The following is a 22,684-nucleotide window of genomic DNA, read 5'->3' on the forward strand; positions in this document are numbered from 1 at the left end:
TAAAAAGATGGCTCTGAACAAAATTTACTTCCTGTGATAACTTTGTACGTAGTGGATTGTGAGGGAGTGTGCACGTGAATGGGACCAGATAGCAAAATTTCTAGAATGTTCCGACTCTCGTCCTTCCATCTGTTCGCGCCATAATTCGTCAACAAAAAAGAACTACGTGTGTCAAAATGTGTTACGTTGATGAAAAATTATATTTGTTTATAATATTATTACCTGTTCCATTACATAAAGCAATGTAGAAAAAATAAACCAAACTTATATATATATCTAATCTTTTCTTTCTATAATTTGTTAAATTAATATTATTGTTATTAACGATTAAAGTTGTCAAATACACCAAATAATATTTCTTTACGATTTGTAGCGTCGTTATCAAAGCCGTATCAAATTTTCTTTACTTGTTTATTTGTATTTGGCGAACATTATTAATATTTAGGAATATTTTAAACGAATCTAAACGACCGTTCAGAAAAGAATTCAACATGTAAACCAGGTAAGTTCTTTTAAAATTCTTATAAAATTTATATATAGATTACTTTATACATAATAAAAATAATTTGCTTTCAAGTAAGTTATACATTACAATTAAAAGAATCGGAAACCTTTCTTTTAGTATACACTAAAAGAGAGGTTTCCGATTCTTTTGTAGACTAATTTTTTTGTATTTAATTTCTATTTAAATGTCCTCTAATAATTGCTACTTATTAATTATTTCGGGTGTCAATATTTTATTTAAATTCTGTTTTTTGTTTTTAAAAAAAATCTAGATTTCTGTTAATAACAAAATCTTTTATCTGTGTCTGCATTTGATGATTAATAAATTAGCTATATATTTTAAAAAGGTAAAATGGCCTTTATTGTTACATGAAATACTTTAAAAATATTTTCTCGCTTTTTTAAACTTACATTGATGTGTTTTGCAGATCAAAACGGTCGGTTTTTATGTTAGGTGGTCATATTTATTATTATTTTTTTTTGCAACAAAAATTTATTTTGATTTTTTTAAATATTTTTTATTAAGCGTGATAACTTACAATTGTACAATGAATCCAACTTTTAAAATTCACCTGCATGATTAGCTAAATAACATAGCCAACAGTACATAAATGTACATAAATGATGAGGCCTTCAATTATTTAATTTTATGTAATATTCAGTATGTATATATATAATTACAACCGCGCACGTAAACATGATGATTGCACATATACATAAAAGCACATTCGGGTGCGCGCTTCAGTTATTTTTTTTGCCAAAAATTACAATTTTTTATTTTAATTTAAAGCAGAAATTTAAAAAAATCGAGTAGTGTAATTAACAATAGACATGTAATGTCGCCCCGTCCAAGTCACTGAAAGCGTGCTTGCTTGCTACATCTTACACCAAATTAAATTATTTATAATTATTTAATGGGAAATCGTCGAGGGGGTCGAAAAATTTTTCCAGAGGGTTAGGACTGACCGTTTTCGAGATATTTGCAATTTTCATCCAAAAATTCGGATCCGGTTAAAAAGTACTAAATTTTCCCAGAACGTCGATATATATTTCGCTTATATATCGTTATGTATACGGTATAATAATAAAACAAGTATAGACCTGACCATGAGACATGTACTAACGAATCGAGATTTTTCGCTAGTGATCGGTACATTCCAATGCTAAGCTAAGGGGGACGCACACACAGACACATAGAATCTTTCTTGATATGATTCAATGTACTATGTGCCCTGCCTCAAATTTGGAAGAACATAATGATAAAAAGAGATTCATAGTGATAATTGGTTAAATAGGTCTTTTGTAAGAAAATGTGCTCATCTTCTATTAGATTTTTGTCAGAATGGCAAAAAGGGTTATTGGTTGACTTACTATGGAAGTAGACATCTCAAAACTCAGCTGGACCGGTCATTTTCATGATAGTGATTTAATGACAGTTTCTTGATACCGTCTACCGGTTACCCTGTTGGAATCTATTTACATTTAAATTATTAAATCGTATTAGCTTGATGATTTGAGGTATAAATACACTCGCTACATGATTAAGGAATGCTAAGCTATCTGTCGTTCCAACCAAAACCGATAAAAGATTTAACTAGACATCTGGAGATTTCTATAATATTAAACAGAATTAGATTGTAATTCTTTTTGGGTCGATCATCTACTTCCCGCATTATCTACACTATTTATCATCCTTGATTACTTCTTTCTTAATATGAGATACATTCGAAGTTAAATCATTATCAACATGACAGTGTGTATTGAACTATAAGTATAGAGATCTGTTCTTTCGATAATTGAAATTTTTAGTTTGCTGGCACCATAATAAACGTATGCTTATTTGATCTCATTTTTTATCTGTTGAAATTAAAAGAACGAGCTTTACTAACATTTATCAATTAATATCGGGTAACTTAAAGCTGCTACTGTCTAATCTAATGAAAAAACATAAATAAGGTGTTTAAATATTATATCTGATAAACATATACTTACTGTTTGGTGCCAGGGATTAATATTAAGAATTCCACCTCCAAACAGTTTATGTCTCTGTGTAGGTCCCAATGCACAGGTCGAGTTCATCTCTTCTTTACAAGTGTCAGACAAGGTTTCATTCGAATTTACAACCATATCATTTGTTCTGTAAAGAAAAAAATATTATGTAATGAAAACTATTTTTTTATTTTTTAAACTGCAACCATATTCATGATTAATGTCTGCGATGTAAGGATTCGGTAATTCACATTTTATACTTTTCCTACAATTTTCACAATGCCATTCCCTGAGTACATTTCAGGAACTATCAGGTCATTGTGTGTGTGGGCGCGCGCACTTAAGTAATTTATCTATGCAACAGTCGGTTGCTAATTTTATAAATCTTTTAATTTAACATAATTACTACATTCTACACCCCCAATTTTCTATTTTACATGTTAACTCTTTGTTTGCCCCCCCTCAACATGTCTCCCATAGCCTAACTAACTTAATCAGAATTTCTTATTAAACGGCCATCGATCTAGTTCGTTTTGGCAAGACCCTGCCAGAAATTTCTACTCTCTTTTATTTATCTTAAAATCCCTTTGCTTCGAATTTTATTCACTCACCACTAGTTTTACTTTCCCGTGTAGATAGCGCCATAGCTTTAGAAGGGGAAGTATTGTATTCGCTCCAATATGGGCATGTGCGGTTTTCACCGGATTTTGATGTTTTTGACACTTAAGAAACCCAAAAAACCGGATGGAAATTTTCCGCATGTTAATGTTCATATGTACGTGTGTTCGGTATTTGCCTCTAAATAACCTTATATTTCCAAAACTACGGGACCGATTTTGACCACCAGATTACTTCTACATATAGCAGCACATTGACGACATTAAATTTTCAAAAAAGGTCAAGGGGATAAGGCTGTAGAGGAAGATCGCCCACAGTATCTTGAGATTTCGCCTAATTAAGGTCATATTTGTTAATTAAAAAAACAACAATATTTATAAAAATGTTTTTGCAAAACCCACCTCAAAAAATTATATAGTTATAGTTCGCTACGTTTTGACGTCACAGGTGAGGGGAAGAATTAAATAAATACTATTTAAAATGTAAAAAAGTAACACTTTGTCTGACTGGATCTCGAACTCGATATTCCGGTCTATCCGATACCTGGTGCGTTAAGCCTCGCGGCTACACCGGTTTGCCGACCGTCGCCGCTATCACCGCCACACCCGCACGAATTAGTTCAGTGCGCGCTCTTTAGTTAGAATCGTAAATAAAATAAACGAAAAAAATATTAAATTAAAATAAAATTATAAATATTTTTAATTAAGTTATGCGTTTAAGCCGTGCAATTTTCAGTAAAAGGTCAATCGAGAGGTAAACTTATCACTGAAATTCAGAGTTACTATGATGTTCCTATAACAAAAAAATAGACGTAGTATAAAAGACTTGAAGCGGCTATATGGGCTATTTTTTCAATAAAATCACGCCAAATGAAAACCCTTCACGCGGGTTTGTCCGTGAAACATCACGGAGTATCATCGAATAAAAAGTGCTGATTAGGAAGCAAAAATAGTTTATTAATATAGTACTGAGAAAAACAGGAAAAGTACTCGACCAGAATATAAGGATGAGCAGAAGAAACCCCATACAATGTAGAATACGGTGCTGGGATGCATTGACCTGCAGTAAATGATGTTTTTTATCGTTTTCCGAAAATTGCATGTTTTTTTAAATAAAAAAACCCATTATCTTATGCACTTAGGTAGGAAAATGAAATTTGTACATTGTGTTTGTGTAAGCAAGATACAACTGAGTTTTTTAAAATCTGATTATTTATATTTTCTAAAACGTTAACTTTTTGTGCAAAAAATTAACTTTAATAAATAGGAAAATTGAATAAAAATTGTAAGTGAAAAAATTTTTGTAGTAAAAGTATGAGAAAAAATTCACTAGCTGAAAGAAAAACCTTAAAACAACTGTGCAAAATTTCCTCGCTGAATTTTTATTGTGACTTGAGATAATTGGTCTTAAAGTTAGAAAAAATAACATTACTGAGAAACAAGGTACCGGTTGCACTTAAAGGAATCATCAAAAAATATACAAATAAGATTTTTGAAATGTTATAAATAAAATATAGAAAAGTATTCAGAGTTATTTATGACATAACAATTCTTAGAAAAAAATTAGTTATATATCTACGTATCTGTATAGTTATATTTTATTATTTAAAGCTGTAAATAAATGTAAAGAAAGAATAGCTAAACATCCCTCAAAAGGGGTAAGAACCCATTTACTTAAATAAACCGGATCACATCTTACTTTTCAGGTAGAAAAGAATATAAAGCTCTCTTCCAACAATAGATGTTTTCAATTTTTTTGTTAGGCAAAAAATATTCAAAAATCCTTTCTTTCTTTTCTCTTTTTTATTCAAAAAGGAAATAAACATGCATGGTATATAAGTTAACAATAATACAAAAATGTTCTGTGTCGTTTCTCATATATATATATATACGTGTACCAAAAATCGTATTTCAAAGTGTAAAAAAAACAATTTATATACTTTGTTAAGCAGGTATCTCTTTATCAATACAGATGTAGCAGCTGAAAAAAAACTGTGAAAATTTCTTTAGGGCTTCGTATTCTGTATTTTTACTAGTGGAATGTACAGTTTATGTTTCATCCTATTCGATGACAGTTTGTTAAGATGCAACATGCATCTTTATCCTAATTATATATATATATATATACATATATATATATATATATATATATATATATATATATTGTACCTAGCACAAAAGATAGGGCTTCATATCTCTTTCGAAAAAACTGAACTAATGGCCATAGATCCTCTGGTAATAGAGCACATTACGGTAAACAATCAGAAAATTAAAATAGTAAAACAATTTAAATATCAAGGGGAAATAATAACTTATAATTTAAATGAAAAAGTGACATGACAAAACAGGACAAATAAAATGATTAAATCCCAAAAATTAACTTGGTCAACATATAACAAAAAATGCCTTTCTGCTAAAACAAAACTTAAACATTATAAAACTGTAGTACAGCCAGAAGTCACCTACGGAAGCGAGACACTTTTCAAAATCACTCAGAAAAACTGAATTGAAAAAATTCTGAAAATAGAGAGGAGAATTGTCAGAACGTGTATCAATAAAAAACACCAAAGAGAAGGCCGATGGTGGATTGTGCCAAATGAGGTGGTGTATCGAGAAATAGAGCCTGTTACTGATACTATGCGGAAAAAAAGAATCTCTTTCTTCGGTCATCTCATAAGGACACCGCAAACAAGACTGTCAAGAAATATCATTGAAAAGCTCTGGTTCCAAAAGCTAGAAGTAGGATGGATCAAAGAAATTAGAGAAGATATGAAAGAATTGGGAATTTCCCTGACTGACCTACAGAATAAAACTGGAAAAATTACAAAGCTAAAAGATAAAAGCATTAGATTTAAACAAAAGACAGACAAACGACAAAATACAACGAAGAGGGTGTTTACGGATGAAGAAAAGAAAGCAAGATCTGAACGGATGAAGAAATACTGGGCAGCTCGAAAGAGTAAAATAACACGCTTTTCTCAGAAAAGATCCAACTAAAATGGACTTAAGTGGTCCCATGTTGGCCGTAAAAGCATAATAATAATGAGAAAATGAATATTCAGCAAATATTATTTATTGCAACGATCAAATATTTCAATCATTTCTAAATCGTATTTAAAATTTAATGACTTCATCTCCTCGCACCAAATAAGATACTCCTCTTGGAGGACAGATTCAGAACATTTATTATCATAATTTATCGCTAAGAATTTTAGTTCATCCCCTTTTTCAGCACTAGCTGATCTAGCAAAAGAACTTGAAAACTTTATGAAGATTCTTGGAATGCCAGTTAACTGTCTACGCATGCGTTTGGATTGCGATAAGCAAGTGTTGCATTTCTGGCTTGCGGGAAATCCCCCAAGAAAGGGGTCAAACCATTTTTGGTGGGAGGGGGTCCGAGGGACCGCATCCGACTAGGTTATATTATATCAACATAACCTTTTTTTCATGCATCAAAAATCTTAACTAGAATTCTATACAGAAGAATTGAGAAGAGAGTGGAAGAAGTGTTAGGAGAAGACCAATTTGGTTTTAGGAAAAGCATAGGGACAAGGGAAGTAATTTTAGGCCTCAGATTAATAGTAGAAGGAAGATTAAAGAAAAACAAACCGACATACTCGGCATTTATAGACCTAGAAAAGGCATTTGATAATGTAGACTGGAATAAAATGTTCAGCACTTAAAAAAAGTTAGGGTTCAAATACAGAGATAGAAGGATTGCTAACATTTACAGGAACCAAACATCAACAGTAATAATCGAAGAACATAAGAAAGAAGCCATAATAAGAAAGAGAGTACGACAAGGATGTTCCCTATCCCGGTTACTTTTTAATCATTACATAGAACTAGCACTTAATGATGTTAAAGAACAATTTAGATCCGAAGTAACAGTACAAGGTGAGAAGATAAAGATGGTATGATTTGCTGATGATATACTAATTCTAGCCGAGAGTAAAAAGGATTTAGAAGAAACAATGAACGTCATGGATGAAGACCTAGCCAAGAACTATTGCATGAAAATAAACAAAAGTAATGAAATTAGTAGAAATAACAAAGATGAACCGCTGAATGTGAAAACAGGAGGAGAAAAGATTACGGAGGTAGAAGAATTTTATTATCTGGGAAGTAGAATTACTAAAGATGGACGAAGCAGGAGCGATATAAAATGCTGAATAGCACAGGCGAAACGAGCCTTCAGTCAGAAATATAATTTGTTTACAAACTTATACTTTGGTGGTTAATTGAAACCAACCACCAAAGAACACCGATATCCACAATCTAGTATTCAAATCTGACTTTACTTGGATTTGAACGCTGGAACTCTCGACTTCCAAATCAGTTGATATGGGAAGACGCGTTCACCATGTGACCAACCGATGGGGTGCAAATGCCACACCTTGTATCAACATAACCTAACCGAACATAACTTACGTAAGCTATCCTCTTATAACTAATGTTAAATACATATTTTATGAATACCCTCTTATAACTAATGTTAAATACATATTTTATGAATACCCTCTTATAACTAATGTTAAATACATATTTTATGAATACCCTCTTATATGTTAAATACATATTTTATGAATACCCTCTTATAGTCGCTAATATTTTAATTAGCGACTGTATGGAAACAAGCTTGTGCTTAGTGTATGGTTTTTTTTTTAGTTATTTACACATTTATCCAGATTTGTATTTCAATAACAAAGAATTGAACTAAAAAACTGAAAAAACTTACAATAAACATAACGCTTGTAGCTTATATCTATTTACATATAAATACATATGTAAACAAAACCCTTTTTTTAATGATTTTATTTTTCCACTACTTTTTGAATAAAGTTGCTGCTAATTTGAAATTATATTCAGCCAGAGTTGAAGAATAAATATCTTACGAGTGGACTGTAAGGTTTTTAAAAGTGTATATATTTATCAATTTCTGTTTTTGTATTTATTGATTGCAGTCCTGATAAAGTTTGATGTGTATTATTTCAGAATTATTTTTATTAATTATAAATCTAAAAACCATTACCATATCTCTTTTTATTTGGTAATCCTGAGCAATTACTTGATCAACATTAATTTGTTTTATACTTTAATATGTGCTTAGGATCAGCTAAACACAAGATGTAAATTTTAAAAACCAATTTGGACAGCGGGTGACCCATGCAAGGTCAAAGTCCACGCCACGTTATCGGTACTATAGTCAATTAACTATCAGTTTTGTGAGTTATTGAAACATGTTCTCAGATATTAATCCATTGTGTGGAGAGAGGTTAGGGTTAAGGTTAGATTTTTGTGGAGAGAATTTAGGGATAAATTACCAAAGTTTGGTAATACTTAACTCTGTGTTGTAGGAAAATTGGCTGAATTTATGTTTTAATGGAAATATACTTATTACAGAGAGAGACTACACTGTTGGTCTTGTGTACGATGGATAATCACCTTACAAAGAGCGGCATCAGTCATCTTCAACTGACTGAGTCTCTGACTGAATAACTGTTAAGGTAGTTTATAGTTTTAACTACAAAACTGTAACCTCTCTCCACAGAACTCTAGCCTTAACCTTAAACCCTAACCTCTCAACACAGAATGGATTATTATCTTAACAGGTCACCATAACTCACAAAACTGATTGTTAATTAACTAAAATATTGATATCCTCAGCTTGGATTTTTACCTTCTACAGATCATTGCTGTCCAAACCATTTATCATTTAGATATTGTATTTAACTAATTCTAAGCATATCTATTATTAGTAGGAGAGCTGTTAAACATTTTAGGTTAGGTATTTGATGCTCTGTGAAAATTTGTGTAACACTACTTTTTTAATGTGTGAATACAGACCTGGCTGAAGCGTAGTGGCGGCCTAGCAAACCCTTGAATTTCTAATTTTGCAAAATTTTATTTGCAAAAAATGCTTAAGGCATTTTGAAATTTTAATACTTTTAAATTTTGTATTTAATGAAATAAGAAATAAAAAAGCCAGATTATTTAGTCGGGTTTAAAATTTTCTCAGGCTGTTTCAAAATTGTATTTCATAAATATTGAAAAAATCTAAATATAAATAAAATTGATTTAAAAATTTCAATGAATGAAATGTTTTACAGTTAGCAGCGATTTTATTGTTTTTATTATAAATACTTAAATTTTATCTTGAATGTTTTTATTTTTGAAGATAATGGATGTACCTTTAAAGAATATCTACACTCTTTGAAGCTCTGTCCTCTAAAAGTATCAAACTACAAACTGAAGATGATACTGCAGCGGATACATGTTTGGTTTTACCACATCTCCCGATTGAAGATGATATTACATCTGATTGTGTAAGTATAATTTGATTTATATTTTTTGTTTATATTATATAGGAAGTGTCATCACATCATTAAACTTAACATTAAAATGTTGATTTTATGTTTTAGGATAGTAAATCTTTGCAAGTGAAAGTGGAGCCACTTGCTAATGGTTGTATAATGAAGATCTATTGCGATTGAAGAGATCTTCAATCGCAAGAGATCTATTTTATAATTATAGTGATGTATGAAGTTTATTCTAGCCCTCTCAGTGGTGTATACATTGGAGTATTATATGAATGAAAGTTTATATATGCACTTAATGTCGATTCTTTAATTTGACTTCATTGCATTTTTTACCATGTTTTGAATTTTTCTTTATGTGATTTATACAGAGTGCCCCAAAATCACTTTACTAAACTGAAAAATTATAAATGGATTATCTATTGAAGTCTTCATGTGTTAAATGTTTTCATTTTGCAGGATCGCTTATCAGTTTTAAAAAACAACATCTAATCAGCTGATTTTATTACTAATTGTTGTAATGGATTTTGTGAATAACAAGTATGAATTGTAAACTGACAAAGAGCAATGCTTGTTTATTCTACAATGTTGGTAGTAATAGTAGTGATATAATGAAGCTGTAATTTTAACAAAAAAAAAAAAAAAAAATTATTGATATTATTAATGGTGATATTAAAAAAGATGCTTTAATAATTGAAGAGACCAATTTAGTTAAATAAGAAAATTTAAATGTTGAAAATGAAGTGGTGCTGTCGTTAGATTTTGCATACAGTGAAACATAAATTATCCATCTTAGTAATTGATGGATAATTTTGGAAAATTAACTGATTTTGAAGTCGTGAGTTCTAAGCTTCAAATCCTAGTAGAGACAGTTACTTTTATTAGCATTTGAAAACTAGATTGTCAATACTGGTATTCTTTGGTAGTTGGGTTTCAATTAACCGCACATCTCAGGGACGGTCGACCTGAGACTACAAAGCTAAACTTCATCTACATTCATACATATCCTCATTCATCCTCTGAATCCACCTCCGAACCACCTTACTGTGGTTCCGGAGGTTAAACAGAAAAAGAAAACTAAATATTGATCTATCCAGTACCAAATGTATTTAATTTAAAAAAGGTTTATCATATGGTACTGGACATATTCTAATGTTTATGGGTAACACTAAAAAAAAATCCACATGCAGCAACTTTTCTAATAAATTATTTAATATTAACTCCATGAAGAGCACAAAAAAAACCAATATAAATTGCATCAAGCTGAGAGCAATCATTTAGCGCATCAACAGTATCGTCCATTTATACACACAGGTTTGTTTGTGTAATTAAATTTACCTCCCAAAAATCTTTGTTCAGGAACTATACATTTTTTCATGCAAGGTGTAGTTTTCGCACAAAATAACTTATCTATGAGTTTCACAAAAACATTGCATTTCCTGATAGAGTGATAATTATTGATGTGTGAATGACACCGTTTTTATTTAGCGGGCACGGGCATATGTAGCAAATTTTCAAAACACCAAAGAATTCCAAAATTTACAAAAAGATTTTTATTTATTTTGGTTCTCCGATAATCCGTATCTTGCCCAACGTATACTTCAACAACTTGTTACTGATGAGGGATCGAAATTTCCTCTCGTTGCTCATGCTTTATCGAATCACACCTATGTTGATAACTTGGCTACTGGCTCTGCCGATATTGACACTGCAAAACAACTCATAGACGAACTGGTAAAATTATCACTTTGTGGCTTTGAGTTGAGAAAATGGAACTCCAATCAGGCATCACTCTTAGAAAACTTTCCTTCAGACTTTCTGACTCCAATCTCTCTCCTCTCTCTCTCTCTCTGTGTGTGTGTGTGTGTCTGTCAATCTCTCTGTTGTGTCTCTTTCACACACTTGAAATTTGTATTATACATCATACACACTTTTCATACGATGTACTCAAGACAATGGAACAAATTCTGCTCCAGAACCTCTATTAAACTCTCTGTTATTATAGTATTCATTCATCGGATCCCAGTCATGCATAGGTATTCATATCAAACTTCCTTCCTGTGAATAAGATTCACCCTCTGGTCTTCTCTGCTTGATTTTGCTCGCTCGCCCCCCAGTATGTTTACGCCAATGCATAAAGCGGTTATCAGTTAATTCAACTTGTTTGGTGTTTGACTTGTTTTCATCTAAAATTTAACAGTATTTCAGTGTAATGAATATTTCAATTATAATTAAGAAATTTTTCATACACTGAAATTTATGCATTCCATTCAACATACATTATTTATATGCTCAGCTGATTTTTTCATTTAAGCCTTCAGTATTGATTATTTATTAAGATTTAACTCTGTATTACTTCATGTGTTTATATCTTGAATAGTAATAATAAGAACTTTTAATGAAGAAGAGGAAAAAACATTCCGAGATTGTTGTATTGTTTTCTTTAATTTTTTTTTCATAATTACACATGTACATCTTTTTTCTTTCAATTTTATGTATTTTGACGACATTGTAAAATAAACTCTCTTGATACATTCTCTCTCAAGTTGTTAAGCTGTCTTGTTAAAGTTTTATAAGTTTTCTTGTTAAAAAGTGTTTCAATTAATTATGAAAGTATTAAACTCAAAGGAATTTATGTAGACATATATAAAATCCACGATTTTGAGATTATATTTTGTGCAAGTGAATATCAAGATATTAATGTTTTTCTTTGTACAGTAATCTGTTAAACTTTGTTATGATAGTCCAGATTACATCCTGTGTAAGTGAATAGCAAGATATTAATGTTTTTCATTGAACTGTAATCGCCTGCTAAATAGTAAGGTAATCGTCCGTTAAATAATAAGATATTATCATTATACTCTGTATTATTATATACTTTGTGTATGAAACATTAAAGGTAACAAATTTACCTATACTTTACAAAGGTTTGTTGTATATAAATTTCGCACATGGAGATTTTGTGCAGTCTTAACAAAGCATTAAAATGTGATAATGTAAAAAATAAAGTCCAATATTCTTTTGGCAAACACGAGCTATGTGTAATTTTATTTTTGTAACTTGCCCCAACAGTTATATCTCTTAGCTTTATTTTAAACGCGATTAGTTAAAACTATTTGAAGTATTACACAAAAGCTCTAATTTTTATCTGAATTCATTACGGGAGGTGACTTAAAAGTATGAGACCAGAACTCTATAAGGAGGAACAATTAGAAAATTTGGTTAAACTTCAAATTATTTGAATCTATGAACTGATAGTTGATAGCTTCAAGCCCTAAATGAATAAGCCTATTTAAAATCCAGCATACTTTAACCGCATTCTAAGTACATGAATGCCTAACTCAAAAAAGCTGCTAGTAATAACATAAGCCGATGCAAAGGTGAGATTCACAACACTAGTCTGTAAAGAAGACCACAAGAATGACTATGAATGTTGTAATAACTGTTTCAAATATATTATTAAATTATAAAAATATTACTTTTTAAATTTGATTTGCCATTTAAAAAATAGATAGTATCAAATTTTCTTTGTCAACTATCATGAGCAAAAACAAGTAAAATTGCCATTGAAATTCCCCAAAACTGAAAAAGTTTAAGCAATCTCTGTACTAGAGTTGAAAAATGTTGCCTACCGTTTTTTGGGATGAAGGGGTGCCATTTTGGTTGATTTCATGGATTGTGGATCAACAATTACAGCTGACATTTACTGCAAAACGCTTACCAAATTGAGACGTGCGAAACTGTTGTTTGGCATAATCCTTTTTCACGACAATGCACACACTGCTGCCTTAACCAAAAAGACGATTCAAGATTTTCTTTGGAAACTTTTTGACCACCCTCCATTTAAGGTTTAAAAACCTTTTATCACGTTAATGATCAGACTGCCCTTACCTTATGAATATGCCTCGTAATTACAAAATGAAAGTTCCTGTGACACCATCTAATAATACATCGTTATTGACAAACTCACAGGAAATTTAATGCACAAAATTAAAAACAACCACAGTGGCATAAACAAACATACAGTGGAACTGAAGTCAGATATTACACTTAAAATTCTCAAGGTATGTTAAAGGGGACAATAATTGTAGGTTTATATCGTTGCTGAAATAGAAGTTCTTCTGGAATGCACGTCTATCCAAAGCTGCATTAGTGACTATCAGAGTTTTTGCTCTCTTCCAAATTCTTAGTATGTTCTAATATTGGGTAGGGCTAGTGACATTTATGTGCATATTGTTAAATCCTTAAAACAGGTTCTGCTGTTTTACCTTTAAAACTGTTATTCTTAACATTATATTATAAGAGGAAAAAAAGGAAATTGAACTGAATACTAACTGATTTTGCAAATTCAAATATTCATGGAAGCTGATTTTGTAATAAAGCAAAACCATTAAAACTACTGTTCATCAACTTTGGACTTAGTATTATTTATAGTATTAGGGCAACAAACTTATTTTAGTTAACTTAACAGATTCAGTGATTGAAATCATGAGAGCATTATTAAAATAGAAGATAATACAGTTTTACATAAATTTAGTCAAGGTTTAGATAAGCAAATAGAAATTAAAAAAACTATTTTAGTATTTAAATATTTATAATTTAAATAGAATACCAGTTTTAAAAGTAAGCATCAGAATCCTTTTTAAGGCTTTATTTATATTTTTAGCATATGTTGCACACAAACGTAATTAGCCTTACCTGATACTAGAACGTATCAAGGGTTTTTACCATCAGTGTTGCGACATATTTAAAACTGATATAATACAAATGAAATTTATAGAATAAAATGAAATCTGTGCTAGTACATTTATAATGGAAAGACATGGAAATCTTAAAAATATATTTTCAAAAACACATGAGAGCAATTAAATATTTAAAAAATATCAGTAATGTAGCACATCATTTATTAAAAAACAAAAAAAAAGGTAACTAATAAGCAACAAGACATGAGTAGAATTAAAATTAATTATACATTATTAGTAATGTAGAAACAGGACATTTTGGAAAATTATTATATATATTAATATATAAAGATACATTAATTAAAGAATTTACTAAAGTGGATAAAAAAATTAGACTTTATTCTATAGAGAATAATTTAATTTCAGGTTGACTGTAACGGTCAAACCAGAAGCAATAATTCATATTACTCTTATCTGAATGTTGATAAAGTTAATTGGCTATTTTAAACTTATGAGAAAATGTTTTACTAAATACTGCATGCAGGAACTGATGCAGGGCATCTTTGAAAATATTATTACTCTATTAAATAAAAAGGTAATAGTAGAATATTTTCTGGCTTTGGAAGTTAAATATAAATATTCAATCAGATTTCAGAGTAGTAGAAATTAAAAACACATGTTTTGAAGATAAAACATTTTTTAAAATAGTATAATATATAAAATTCAAACATTTAAAAATATAATATAAAACATACAGTTGATTAAGGCAATTCATACATAGATAAATTCAACTTTTCTAATAACTTTGTGAAGATAAAATATAATTTAGTTATTGGACACACACATACAGGTTATAAAATTTTAACATGCTTAGATAATATAACATATTTCAAATTGTTATTATTCTTATTATATCAATATTCAAATCGGTAGAAAGAAAATAATTTCTTTGCATTCATGGGGAAATCTTTTAAATGGTTTGTTAACTGATTGAAAATGAAAACAGAAGGATAATAAGGTTCTTTCTTGATAAGCCGAAGTATTGTGTTGAGTTTCAACAATACGTGTGGTTTGGTAGAAGGGGAAATTGTTATTTTTTAAGAATAACTGATCATTCTTTTTATCAATGATCGCATATTCATGAACATAAACACAAGATAAGTTAACATTTTTATTTCTAAAAATTGATTTACAAGATTCATACTTGTGGGTACTAGATAATGATTTGACAGCCCATTTTTGAATCTTAAAGAAGATGGAACCACAAAAATAATTATACTTTAGATGGAGATGTATGTAAGCATAATATATATTTAATAATGATTACCGTTTCAAGGTTAAGATGCTTTAAAGCAAAACAGAATGGTTTTTTTTTTGTAAGAAACAAAATTAATTTGATCATCCCATAAGAACTTAACACCTCACCCAAAAATAATGTAATGGAACACCCTGAAATTTTGCTTTATGGATAACAAAAATAGTACTGTTATCATTAATGTAAATTCTATTCCCATGACATCAATATGTATCTGAGAAGTACAGTGCAACAGTTCTATCCATATTAAAATTAAATGTTTACAATCCATCCAGTGAATTATTTTTTGGCCTGCTGTTATAAAATTTTAAATTTCTTTTAAATAATTATTTTCAAATATAGATACAGTTGTGTAGTCTGTGAAGAGGGTTGCAACAAATGGCTCAAGATTTTGAGGCAGATCATTAAAAAATTTGTTGATGTTTTGTGGTTTGTTAATACATTTGACCAGTCGGCATTCAAAGATAAATACATAAGCTTAAATAAATACTGCAGGCGATATTTACATACTGTAAAAAAAAGCATATAAGAATTATTCTGCAAATATACCAAGTAAATATAAAGCTGCAGTCAGCAATTAAGAGCGAGAGTAAACTAGGAAAAAATATTTGTAAATCTGTTTCAACAATATTTAAATTGATCATTTTGTTAAAACATAAATAATATGAGAATGTTATTCAAAAAAGATAAAAATAAATTACCTGTATCTCTTGGGTGTAGATTGTAGGGTAACGGTAAATTTTGTGAAAAAAAAAATGTTTTTCAAGTTTGAAAAAAGCACAATTTTTATGGTCTTCCTAACTATTTTGTTCCCACCTATAATCTAAACCCTTTGACTTGTTAAAAAAATAATGTTCTTGTTTCACATGCTTCCTGGTTTATTACAGATTTAAACGATGCGTTTAATAAACTTCTCGATTAATAATATAATGCCAAAATTCTTACGAATTTTACTATTCTAGAACAAAAAAAAATGAACGGCTTAGTCCCAAGGTGTACTAATTAAATTGGATATCAGCTGATATTTATTTACTATCATTACCAACATGACAAAGCTGTAATACTATCGAAGACAATTTTTTTGTTGAGATATTTAATTTCAGATTAGTTCTTATTAGTTATATTTATTTTAGGATAGTAAGTCTATATATTAATATAACCTCAACTAGTATTTCCTTGTTTTTTCCTGAAAAATGTATTTTTTTCTTTGAAGGTTTGAAATTTTAAATATTTTTTTGAATATTAAGAAAACATTTTTCAGAGATTTATACCATTTTGTTATGAAACATTTATAGAAATAATGTTGATAATGGATAAGAAAGCATTGTGTCGCTTCTTCCCGTGCGTTGCTGGTATCTGTTGTGACTTTAGGCTGTTGTCAGAGGGTACTTTGTTAAGTTGTTATAAAGTGAGTTTTAACAAATTTTCGCAAAGAGTAAGTTGATGTGTTTTGTATCATTAGACTTTGATTAGTTAATTTTTCACCTTAAAACATTTTGTAAACGACTGTCGGTCATCAAATTTTCAAGTTAGTGAGTTCAGAACTATTGACCAAAGATGATTTTTGAAAGCCTCGTATTGTTAAAAAAACAATAGTAGGCTGATGAAAATAATTTTACTTGGAAATATTTTTGTAAATCTAACCCAACTATGGTTTTTTTTCAGTGGTTAACATTAATGTATTATGCGTTGTGCTTCTTATTATTGTACTTATTCGATTAATTTACAATGGTTTTGTTTCATTTCAAACTTTGTTTTATTAAATTTTGTTGATTGTTTGTGGGGATAATGTTTTATAAAGCTGGTTCAGCTAATAATTCAAGTGAAATGTTAGCAAACCCAAAGTGTTCAGATAAATTCACGAAACATATATTCTCAACTTAATGAAAACAGTATAACTAACATAACACATTTAATATATTGTTTCCACTCATTTTTTAACAAATTAATTCACTTAATATCATGTCGAATTGAAGCATTACACATATTACAAGCAAAGAGCTGGATGCTAAACAGTTAAAAATGAATTGAAATTATCATTATAATCTCAGAAAGGATTAAAAATATTTCATAGAATTTAAAACTGAAAACTGTTTCAGTTGTTAAGTCTTCAGTTAATTAAGGAATAAGTAGAGGGAAAAATTTATAATTATATTTTAATCATCAAAAAAAATTTAGCTTAAAATCATTAAACCATTGAAACTTGCAAATCAGATTGCCTGCCATTATCTAATGCATACCACTCTAGTAATAAAAAAAAGAACCTTAAACTAAAGAAATATTCCTATCATAAAATGTGAAGGGTGGGATATTATTTTGTATATCACAATTGTAAACTTTCACAATAAGATTTTTAATGTTACTTTGGCTAGATTTAGGAAATTGGTTTCTGTCACTAGAAGTGCCAAAGATGAAATTAAATTTAGTCAAAAGAGTGGGCTTTATAAGGTGCTGTAAATTCAGTAAAGGATACATGGTCGAACTGAAAGAAATATATAAAGTAGAATTTGCTCATAAATACTGAAAACCAGATCAGTTGACTGTAGTTCTACATTTCTTTGAAACTATTATAAAATTTGTTAGAAACTAGTTAAAAAATGTATGCAAATAAACAATTGTGAAATATGCTTTATCAATAATAATGTATAATTAGTCATAGGGTAATTGTTTACAATTCAAAGTTTCACCTCCAGTTATGACAAAATTTGGAATATACATTATTTAGAACCAAGTTATTCGTTACAATTGAGATTTTTCATAAACTCCTTTCTCACAAGTTACATCCCTCTAAATTACACAGTACCCTCCAAATGTTTTGTAATTTAACAGTGCATAACTGTAAAATACATTGTTTTACAAAGTAAATAACTTGAAAATTCAATTGATAGGTTAGGTTAGGTAACTAATGATTCTGTGTACTGAACTTTGTACAATATAAACATAACCCTAATGCTTGCATTGCTCATCAACTTCATCTAATTAACCTTAAATATTAAATTGACCAACTATTATGTCTAGTTCATAATTATATATCACAAACATTATTTAATCAAAAATAATGTATTTTGTACAAATTTAATGTTACTAACTTAACCTTGACCTAAACCTAACCAAACTCAGTTGAATTTCACTTAAGCCAAGTTACTTACTCTGTAAATAATATATATTGCTGGTGCATTCCATTTTAATTCAACAAATGATCAATGCATCACTATTTTTGATTATATTTGGTATATAACTAACCTACCTTGTAGTGGCCAAAAAATATTTTTTTATTAGTTTTCAGGCTATCACATTGTGTTTGTAGAATGGCATAAGGGTTCTTGCTACCCCAAATATGACAATTATGATGAACACAGTTAACACCACTGAACAAATACACATACATCACTTTATTTCTGTGTTGTGCAGCGGTAATACATGCATGAGTTGCACAGAGAGAATATCATCAAAGATTTCGGATTGGTAGGATTTCCAGCCACAGAAAATTTGCTTGAATGTTTTTGTGCTTATATACCACTTCATCACTGCTTTGATATTACTTCATATACTGCTGCACAGCAAGAACCATATTCTGTTAGTGAAGAAGAAATCTTAATTCAACATATTGAACGTAATCTGGGCATGTGTACCAGAAGAATCCTAGTTCTCCAACTAGGAAGTGTGTTCCTGCAATTTTTAAAAATTAGTTGTTTTATAATTTTTTACATTATTGATAAATTCTCATTTTAACTTTGTAAATGCAAATTCTTTTGTGCTTAATTTGCAGATGAAATTGTGTTCATCATTAGAGTAAAATATTATGACTAATGCATTTAAAAAAAATTATTGATTTACTGTTGATGGTGCATTATACAAACTTTTCCCTAATCTTTTCACTGTGGACCAGTTAATTTTGAGGAGTACCAAGTAGAGAGTTAATTTTGTAGAGTTCATTCATTTGAATGTGGTTGTGTGTTCAAATCTTTTATTTATATTGAATCTAGAGTAGGGAGGTCTTATGTTTTTGTACTGTTTTTGATTTTTTGGTTTCCCTTGTTGGAAAAGAGAAATTATTAAAGAGGTAGTTGGTTGAAAACATACAGTATTTATACATATAAAAAAAGCAAATCAATTTTAGTATTTAAAGGAAGATAATGGTACAAAGGCTTAGTTTATTTTAGTTCTAAAAGAACATATTATTCATTAGATCAGTAGTTATGATGATATGGATTCATTCATTTATTAGATGTTTCCATAGAGTGAGATAAGAGAAAATGGTTGTCAGATATGAAAAAACAACCACCCTTCTACCCAAAAATATCTCAATCTAATTAAAAGTGTTCCATTGTTTGCATATGGATGATAGTAACAAAGTTGATGCCATATTATATTTGTTTGTTAGAAATTACAATATGAAGAACAAGCAGGTTGTCGGTTCATTGATGTCTATTAGTGCTTTAAATGATGATGAACTGAACATAATGATTGCCAACTGCCACTGAGGGGAAGCTCGGTCTGATTCCAATGAACGAGCTGGCTTTGCTGGAGATCAGCTCCTGCACCCACAACCCTTCTCTAGGACTACCTTTGTTTTCTGTAGAAGCTTTGTTTTCCCGACTATTTTTTTTTATTAAAAATTTACCTCTTAATATAACAGGTTTTTCAAAAAGGATACAACCCTTAGATTAAGATAGAAGTCACACTTAGGTAAATTTTATTTCTCCCTACTTGTCAGTTGGCAACTATGTACTCAAGTTAACAGCTTGTAAAACTGTTGTAACATCCTTATTATGCACAAGTGCTTTACCGTATAAATTCATCTATTGTGTTAGACATATCGTGTTTAATATTGAGACTTATTGCACATATAAATCTTATAGACGAGTAAAAGGCGAGTTTCGGATAGAATTTTCCAATTCTCAGTTCTTAATAAGGTATTGCGTTCAATTAATAAATTTTGTTAGACTGGGAAGTGTACACAATTGGCAAAGCACAGGACGACTGTTACTGTTAAGGTAGAAGTTCTGTAGGATGTGAAAGAATGTTGTGTGACTTGCTTGCCCACTATGTCGCTCAGAAAGTTATCTTCAGGCTGTGCTTTCACTATCTACTGCTTTCAGGGCTACTAAAAAATTCGTGACAAAGGGTTATTGTATCTGTGTTGTTCAAGAACTGAAAGAAAGTAGACTGTGGAAATTGTTTACAGTTTTGTTTTTTTGTTGATGACAACTGTATTGAAATTTTGGATCGTGTTTATTTCAGTAATGAGGCATGGTTTCCCTCAGATAGCTACATTAAAGCCAAAACCTCTGGATATGTAGCGCTGAAAATCTTCACTCGTTTCATGGGTTACCATAACACACATGTTACACGTATGTAAAATTGGTGTTTGGTGTGCGATCTTGTGGCATCGTGTTATAACCCTTTATTTTTTGACAATCTGTAGATGGTATGGTTTATTGCAACTTAATTGCCATCAGATTTACATGAATGAGAATATTGGTTGTAGCAGGGTAACGCAACGTTGTCATACTGCTAATGAAATGACGGATATTTTTTAACGCTTGATAATTTTTTGGCCATAGTTTGATATCAAAAGTGTTGTGGCCTCCCAGATCTTACACCAGCAGACCTTAGTTTTTAAAAATAATCCTCTACATTTGACAACTTGAAAGTGAGATTTCAAACATTACTAAGCAAACATTCTGAAAAGTGGTTGCAAATGTTATGAAATGTGTATAAACCTGCATTGCAATCACAGGAAACCATTTTGAACATCTATTGCAAAGTTATTATAGGTAATTTTGAATATTGTTGTATGCCTTTTATTAACATTAATATTTTTGTAATCAATACATTTCAAAGTGGTTGCATCCTTTTTTAAACGCCTGTTATTTTAACCAGGAAAAAAATTCATGTAACTATCAATATTTTGGTATTCTATTTCTGAAACGTTCAGCCAGAAGATTCTGGAGAAATTGCAAAGGATCTACATGCAATGGGCTTGAGTGGGAAAAAGATGATACCAGCTAATAGTTTAAAATACATTAAAATATCAGCTTCTTCAATTTTGAACATTGAGTATGAGAGTTCTTTACAAGGTCAATAAGATAAGAACCCAGTTCAGAGCTATAGTAAATCATAAAACTACAGATAAGATTTTAATTGTAAAATCTACACAACACTGATGTTTTAATGAGTAATTTGATGCAGAAATTTAAAAAAAGCAAAGTTTGCATCTACCTCCACTAATAATAAAAAAGTTTAATCTGGCAATCTTTTGTAATTTATAAGTTGCAATCTTTTCTAAGTTGCAACTTACTTATGACTATTGTGATTTGACATTAACAAAATTTTCTTTGTGTATTGACTGTTGACAAGTGGAGCTGTTGATTTTTTTAAGGCATTTTCATATTTTCTGTTAATTTAGATATTTTCTAATCTGTTAATTTTGATATTTACCAGCCATGGCATGTTTTTGAATAGGAATATTCTTGTTTTTTATATTACAATATCAATTAGGCTTATCAGGAGATAAGATGTTGGTTAAGCTATCCTTGCTATTGTATTTTGGCTTTTTATTTCTTAACTTATCACTCCATTTTATAATCTATTTACCTTCTATTTTATAACTATAAATTGTTTATGTACGATGATTCTGTTTATGAAGTGATATATATGTTGCATGCTGTAGTGAAATTTTAACTGAGATCAAGGTAGCTTGGTGTACCATTTATAACATGTCCATGTTATACAGCAATGCTTAATCACACACTGCTGCAGCAATCAAACAAAAAATTGCAGTACAGCCCAGACTAGTTGCTTGAACCACTCCAGACTATTGAGAGGTCAGTAGTTTAAAGGTGAAAACTTTAAATGTCATTTTGGACATTTAAAGACGCATTCTTCAAATAAAATAAAAAAATGAAGCAAAAGTATTTATATAAGCAAAAATGAACCCTCTGCAAATCTTGTTTTGGTATGACCGTGTACTCGCATGTCATGTTTTTTCTGGAGATTACACTGTCTAGTTTTCATGTGACTGTGTAATACTCATACATCTTATTTTACTGAATGTGAATAACATAAAAAAAAAAAAAAAATAACTTTCAATGGTAACTTGAATTTTGCTCACTGAAAATAATTACTGGGTTTTTTAATCCCTAGCTGGCATTTGGATCGGATTGACTACTAAGCCTGTATGCTGCTGCGGATGCCAGTGTTTTTCTGATTTCAACAAATAAAACACTTCCACGCATGGTGGTCCATAGCTGTTGT

General features: G+C 30.1%; 1 protein-coding gene across 5 annotated transcripts in view; it reads left to right on the forward strand.

The window, feature by feature from the left end:
- The first annotated feature begins 16,712 nt into the window (after positions 1-16,712).
- The window catches only part of LOC142333249 (RNA-binding protein lark-like), a 31,743-nt gene continuing 25,771 nt past the window's right edge, over positions 16,713-22,684 (forward strand). For 3 of the 5 annotated variants that reach the window (XM_075380248.1, XM_075380249.1, XM_075380247.1), the window contains exon 1: positions 16,713-16,859. In XM_075380248.1, coding sequence (XP_075236363.1) covers positions 16,725-16,859 — 135 coding nt within the window. In that variant the 5' untranslated portion in view covers positions 16,713-16,724. Of the gene's footprint in view, positions 16,953-22,684 lie in introns of all 5 variants that reach the window. The other 2 variants (XM_075380245.1, XM_075380246.1) reach the window with 2 other exon arrangements.

The sequence above is a fragment of the Lycorma delicatula genome, chromosome 12, assembly GCF_047948215.1.
Source record: "Lycorma delicatula isolate Av1 chromosome 12, ASM4794821v1, whole genome shotgun sequence".
Classification (NCBI taxonomy): domain Eukaryota; kingdom Metazoa; phylum Arthropoda; class Insecta; order Hemiptera; family Fulgoridae; genus Lycorma; species Lycorma delicatula.